The 7,071-nt window shown below is 37.8% G+C and overlaps 1 protein-coding gene across 1 annotated transcript in view; it reads right to left on the bottom strand.

The window, feature by feature from the left end:
- The window catches only part of DCDC5 (doublecortin domain containing 5), a 157,714-nt gene that overhangs the window by 13,279 nt on the left and 137,364 nt on the right, over window positions 1–7,071 (bottom strand). Inside the window, exon 26 of the mRNA XM_014545214.1 lies at window positions 781–931. Within this exon, the coding sequence (XP_014400700.1) occupies window positions 781–931 (151 nt within the window). The remainder of the gene's footprint in view (window positions 1–780; window positions 932–7,071) is intronic.

Here is a 7,071-nt window from a genome sequence, read left to right as displayed (position 1 = left end):
CCAGCAGGTCGTTATCTCCTGAGGGGTCCCAGACTGCGAGAGGGCACAGGCCGGGCTGAGGGACCCCCCCTCCCCACCCCCCCGAGTGCACAAATTTTTGTGCACTGGGCCCCTAGTTATTTATGAAAGAAAATTATCAGAAAACAGACAAAATGATTAAACGAGTATATATTTACTTTTTACTAAAGAAAGGAAATCTACCCAGCTGGCGTGGCTCAGTGGTTGAGCATTGACCTATGAACCAGGAGGTCATGGTTGGATTCCAATTGGGACACATGCCCAGGTTGCGGACTCGATCCCCAGTATGGGGTGTTCAGGAGGCAGCTGATCGATGATTCTCTCTCATCATTGATGCTTGTTTCTATCTCTCTCTCCCTCTTCCTTCCTCTCTGAAATCAATAAAAAAATATTTTTTAAAAAGAAAGGAAATCTGCAAACCAAATAGTTGTTATTAAGCAAACACTAAATTTTAAATAATTTGAAAAGTAGGAAGACAATGGAGCCTCACTTTCCTGAGGGTTCATACTAGCACTAAGGAAAGACCTTCTAATTAGGCCCTTGAGAATCCCTGCAAATAAGCCCCTTGGAAAAGGCACAAGACTAACAGAATTTTGATTTGTTTTTTTTAAACTCTGAATTCTGTAGAGCAAACAGTGTCATAAGTTTATACATTTAACTTTAGTAACATGGAATAGAACAGTGTAGAGGAGGAGTTCTTGGAAGAAAATACTGAATGATTTAATTCTTTGGAAACTTGATGGAAAGAAACTGTCACCACACCTTTTTGGGTTATGAAGCCATGTCCTGTGGACACACAGATGACCATGTCTCGCTCTATTTGGTCCCAGGACAGAATCAGCTCTCCCCCGGGGGTGTACAGGGTGCTGGCTGGGCGGGCCATCTTCAGACGAGCCGAGCAGTCATCTAGCAGCTGAGACACCAAGGTACACACTTAGCATTGGGAGGTGGATTGTCACAACATAGTTAAGTATTAAAGATTCAACTCTTTTAAGGGAACTAGTGTCCTGATTTGAACACTCGTTTTACTTATAATTGTTAGAAAGAGATATAAAAGGAGATGGGGAGAAAGACATACGAAGTTCACTCAAGTGCTTGAACAATGAGGAACGTCAGGGCTACTGGAGAAGAATCCAGAATAAATTAAACTTGAACAATCATCAAAAAAATAGAAGAAAAATTTCCTGTCCCAAACAGGCCATCTCTTCAGATCAAATAGGTTAATGCAGGATAAGTCAAAGTTAATAAGTCAAAGTTAATTTAAATATAACTGGGTGAAAAGTATGAATTTCAGACATGGGGGAAAATTCAATTATGTTTAGACCTGTTTTCTGCAACAATGAGTTTCTAAGAAAATAAAGCAGTCTATGAAGTTTTTAGGGGGAAAGATTTTTAACATAAAATTTCAATATCCAGCTAAATTATTACTTTTGGCTATAGAAAACAAAAGATATTCTCATGTACACAAAAAGTCAAAACCATGTTACATACATTTCAGATTAAGAACTGAATGAAGTAAATTCCTTCACTATGGGAAAACCATAATATAACATGACTAATATTAGGCAGTAAGACAACTAGAACACAATTCGACTTCTACAAAAATGGTCAGAAAATTAAACAAATTAAACATTTTAAAGTAAGTTTTCATAGAAAAAAATAATAAGTAAATATAAAACATCACCAAAAAGTGACATGGACAAGGAAAAGAAAAGCTAAACAATTCTAATTAACTAACGATTTACATATAAATTTGTTCATTGGAGTATGTTTTATAATGGCAAAAATTTAAAAACAACTTAAATGGCAAACAACAGAAAATAGGATGAATAAATAACAATCCATCTATTTGACAGAACATAATGATACCATTGAAAATAATTAAATTGTATGGATAAAAATTCACAATAATGTTTTAGGTGAATAATACAGATTGCAAAATTGTGTATGCCCTGTGATCTACTATGATCACAATGACAAAAAAAAATTATGACTCTATAGTAACCACATAAATATATCTACTAAAATTATAACAACTTTGGTGATTTTTGTTTTTTGACAGAATTTTCATTTCCTTCTTGGTGCCTTTTCTTTTTCTAATTTTAATACAATGTCTATATACTGTTTTATAATTAGAAAACAGAATGTTATTCAGAGAACCAAAAATTTCACTTGTAATAGATTCACATGGCTTCCCTTCGCAATTTTTCTAAAATTTCCACAATAGTCACTGTCTTAGACTGCTTGGGGTCCCAAAACAAATACCATATACTGAGTGGCTTACATGGTCCAAATTTAATTCTCACAGTTCTGGAGGCAGGGAAGTCCAAGATCCAGGTGCTGGCTGGCTGATTCACTTTCTGGTGAGAGCTCTCTCCCTGGCTTTGCAGACAGCTGCTCTCTTGTGTCCTCACACGGTAGGAGAAGAGAGAAATCTCTCTTTTCCTCTTCTGATAAGGCCACAAATCCTATCAGATTAGGGCTCCACCCTTAAAACATTATTTAACCTCCATTGCCTCTTAAAATTCTCCCTTCAGATATAGTCACATTGTAAGGCCTCAAGATAAAAATGTTAAGGGTACATACTTCAATTCATAGAAGTTACTCATTTTTTTTTTTTTTCTGCTCTAGTGGTGTCCTAGAAATATGTATTGGTAGATCTCTGGAAGAAACTTGTGATGCTTGAAAAGATCCCACATAAAGGTACTGCTTATATTTTTTACTACTTTAGCACTAAAATGTCACAATTCTATAGAGGTTATGTTTCCCTCTAATCAGAGAAATGAACATTATTTAAGAAAAACATATACCAAGTGCAAAATATGAATTAAATATATCACTATTTCATTTGGTTTTCACAAAGATCTGTTTACATGAGACAAATTCATTGAGTTTACAAAACTCTTTTAAAAAATAAATTTGAAAATATAGTATTTTCAACAAAATTAGATTCTAAAATATCTAGTCAGCATATGACCTTTAATGTTTGTAATTTCTGCCATAACAAAAGCTCAGAACAAAGGAACAATGTTCTATGCATCATTTCTCTCCCACAATCTATTTTGTGAGTTTAATTTTCCTAGACCCGATCTTCTCAGGGTGGGGCCCATGGGCATCACTGAACTATTGCATATTCCCTGTGGGCAAGAGGTACTTGCCCCTACAAATCAAAGGGAGCTGTTTCTCATTCTTTCAGCTTCCACTCATACATTCAGCACTGTCCCTGGCCAAGAGAGAACACACTGACTTTGAGATTCTGTAGAATAGGAGAGATGTTGCAGGAATGGGAGAAGATGAATGCTTCCGGTCGATAGAAGGAGGGGCCCGAGCAATCATAAATCAGAGAAAGATGTCGGCCCTGATGAAAGAGCCAGTAATCCGGTGAGGAAGCCACCTTGGTGCATGGATGACAGATGAGCCTAAAGCAGTTGGAGATGAGAGCTGCTCTAGCAGTGTTCAAAGAGTGGGTAGGAAGGATGTGGTTAAATCATCCAGAATGGCCACAGCAGTGAAACAAGTTGAGGAAAAGCCTGCATTAGATGGGATTCAAATACTGTCTAGGGGCTTCATTACAGAGTGTAGAGTGAAGCTCTTTGAAATGTGTCCTGTTCCTCATTCTTCTGGCAAAAGTGCCAACCACTGAAACTTTTAGCTTCTCTGGAATTGATGACATTAGCCAGATTCCCCCAGGGAAATCTGAGCCCAACTCTTCCCATTGTGTATTTGTTTCACACACAAGTCCACTCTGTAGAAGTATTCTTGACAGCCTGATAGCCTGAGATGACACATTTACAACTGATCACAGAGAACCTTAGGCAGGAGCCTAAAAACAAGAATAAAGGACATGGAAAAGGAAAGGAAAGCAATAAGAAATAACTTAAAAATAAATAAATAAAGCAAAAGGCTGGACCAGTGTGGCTCAGCAGTTGAGTGTTGACCCATGAACCAACACTCAACTGCTGATCCTACATGCCCCCTACTAGCTTGATCCCCAGTAGGAGGCAGCGTATCGATGATATTTCTCTCTCATTGATGTTTCCATCTCTCTATCTCACACCCTTGCCCTCTCTCTAAAAATCAATAAAAACATTATTAAAAAAATAAAGCAAAAGAAAAACATGCCAAAAACTTTCTAGGCATCTCCTAAGTATCTTTCTACTAAGCCACATTAATCTCCCCAAAATATTGCTTTCATGATACCATTTCCTTATTCAGAGACAACTAGTGGCTCAAGCACTTTAGTTGGGGGTAGTGTGATGGATTGAATTGTGTCATCCTCCAAACTCATAAGTTGAAGCCCTAACACACAATGTGACTCTATTTGGAGAAAGGGCCTTTAAGCAGGTAATTATGGTTAACTGATGTCATAAGGGTGGGGCACTAATCCCACAGAACTGTGACCTTATGAGAGGAAGAAGAGCTGCTAGAGCTTTTCTCTCTCCTCTCCATGCCTGAACAGAGGTAAGGCTCTGTGAGGACACACAGCAGGGAGAAGGTGGTTGTTTGCAAGCCAGAAAGAGAGGCCTTGTCATAATCCAACCCTGTTGCCAGCCTGATCTCAGACTTCTCAGCCTCCAGAGCCCTGAGAAATAAATTTCTGTTTAATTCCTCCCACTCCCATCTGTGGTAGTATTTTGTTATGGCAATCCAAGTAGACTAATACAGATAGTATGTGGGATCCATCATATGCTTTTAAACAATCTCTCCAGTTGTATGTATCTCTCCCTACATGTCAGTTCAAGGACCATTTACCTAATATGATTTATGCATTCTAACACCCATATCTTTGTGTGTGGTACCTCTCATCCTTGTTACTACTTTTTCTGCCTAAGATATTGAATCTTGCCCATTTCTCAAGTTCCATCAACAGTGTCGATAATTCCTCTCGGAGCCTCTCCTTCATCCCAGATGGGCAGTGTTCCTTTCTCTGAACTACTGAACCTCTACCTGCACTACTGATTGACCATGTCACCTGCTGTTAGTACTTCTCCAAAAAGAATGCTAGCTCCCTTAGCAAACGTATTTCTCTCACAAAGACAATCTATGTTCATCACAACAAAATATGGAACTCATAAAAAAACACACAAGAAAGCAATACCAACTTTATTAGGTCACCAATAATAAGACCATCCAGGAAATACTCCCCAAAATAAAATCCTCCCAGTCTGTTTTTCTAGAGGTGTTCATGTATGTATATAGAATTCAACTCCACATGCTGTAGATTTTGCTTCTTTCACTTAGCATATCTTAAACATGTTTATTGTCATTATTCTTTCTAAAGTTGATTTTTAGTTATAATATTCGATCCTATGTACTATAATTCATTTAACCAACTCTCTGTTTATGAGTGTTTAAATTATTTTGAATCCATCTGTATTATAAATAACTGTGATATATATTCTTACTAAACAACCTTTGCATAAATTTGTGAAAATATTCTTGGGATAAAGTTCAGAAGTACATCTATAATAATAAAAGGGGGATATGCTAATTAGACCAGATGTCTTCCAGACATCCTTCCTGATGAAGCAGGGGCCCGAGGGAAGCCAGCCAGGGATCTTTTTTTTTTTTTAAATATATATTTTATTGATTTTTCACAGAGAGGAAGGGAGAGGGATAGAGAGTTAGAAACATCTATGAAAGAGAAACATTGATCAGCTGCCTCCTGCACACTCCCCACTGGGTATGTGCCCGCAACCAAGGTACATGCCCTTGACTGGAATCAAACCTGGGACCCTTCAGTCCGCAGGCCGACGCTCTATCTGCTGAGCCAAACCGGTTAGGGCTAGGGTTCTGGGTGCCTGCTAGCAGCTGGAGGAGGGAAGCCTGGGTCCCGGGTGCCTGAGGGAGGCTGGTGCCAGCAGCTGGGGGAAGGAAGACCTACTCTTGCACGAATTTTCATGCATCAGGCCTCTAATTTTCTTATGAGTGGCCATGTTGACTCCAAAAGTTGTACTTCTGTCAATAGGAGTGCCTGTTTCTCTACACACCCAAGTAAATCTTGATATATTTTCAATGCTTTGCCAACTCGAAATATTAATTTAATGTGAGCATAGACATGTGTTATTTTATTCTTCTTACTGCTGCCACCACTATTGAATTAACCTGTGAATTATACTGCATTATAAAGTTTTCAAAATCTTTTCACATTCATAAGTTAGAATAATACCTTAGAGCATCTAGCCCTTCATGTACAAAGTTCATAAAAAATTGCATGATCATGGAGTAATATTTATGAAGTGACTTTTATATGCTACATAGGAGTCACAAGCCAAAAAGTCATTCCTCCCCCGTATATATGATATTTATGTAAAAGTTATTATAAGTTTTTGCCTTCCTGAGTCTGATAGGCTATCTTTAATCCTATGGTCCCTTTTCTACCCTTGGTCTGTTTATTTATCATTTCATTTTTCCTCACTAATGTATCAGTTCTAGTTGCAATGGATTGGTGCATTTTAAGACTTAGCAATTACAATACAAATTGAGATTTTCATTGAAATCAACATGGAAGAAACATTTCAGCTTTGTTATAGAGCCTATTCTAGAATGTTCTCTCCTGAAAAAGTTTTCATTCTCTTTTTAAAATCCATTTTCTTTTTTCCCCTACGTATATGAAGTGTCTTACTTGTTTTTTTAATCTCCTTTCTCAAGTATAGTAAATTGGTTGTCCCCTTCTGAGATGTGATTGCTTCCAAGATCTTATTCAAAGTCCTTGTCGAACCGGAATGGTCTCTGGGACACTCTGAGTCTAGACCATTTTCAGGGGCAGAACTCCTCAGAGATGCGATGCGGAGATGCGCCTACTACTCCAGATGCCCTTGGCAACCTATTTGAACTCCTCCAGGCCAGTCTATTGCACCATTGTGTTTTCCCTCCACCCCTAACAATATCTCACCTTTATATGACTTCCTCTTGTCCCCCCACAATTTATAAAAACATTTCACAAAATTAAAAAACCAAACAACTTTTTGAGATATCACTGAAACAGTTAAGACTTTTAAAAAGTCTACCAAAATCCATTTATGTGCCTAAAGTTTTTAAAGACTAAGACAA

The sequence above is a fragment of the Myotis brandtii genome, unplaced genomic scaffold (assembly GCF_000412655.1).
Source record: "Myotis brandtii unplaced genomic scaffold, ASM41265v1 scaffold399, whole genome shotgun sequence".
In the NCBI taxonomy this organism is placed as follows: domain Eukaryota; kingdom Metazoa; phylum Chordata; class Mammalia; order Chiroptera; family Vespertilionidae; genus Myotis; species Myotis brandtii.
Note: the sequence above shows the minus strand (reverse complement) of the source record. Positions and strands in the feature narration are given on the sequence as shown.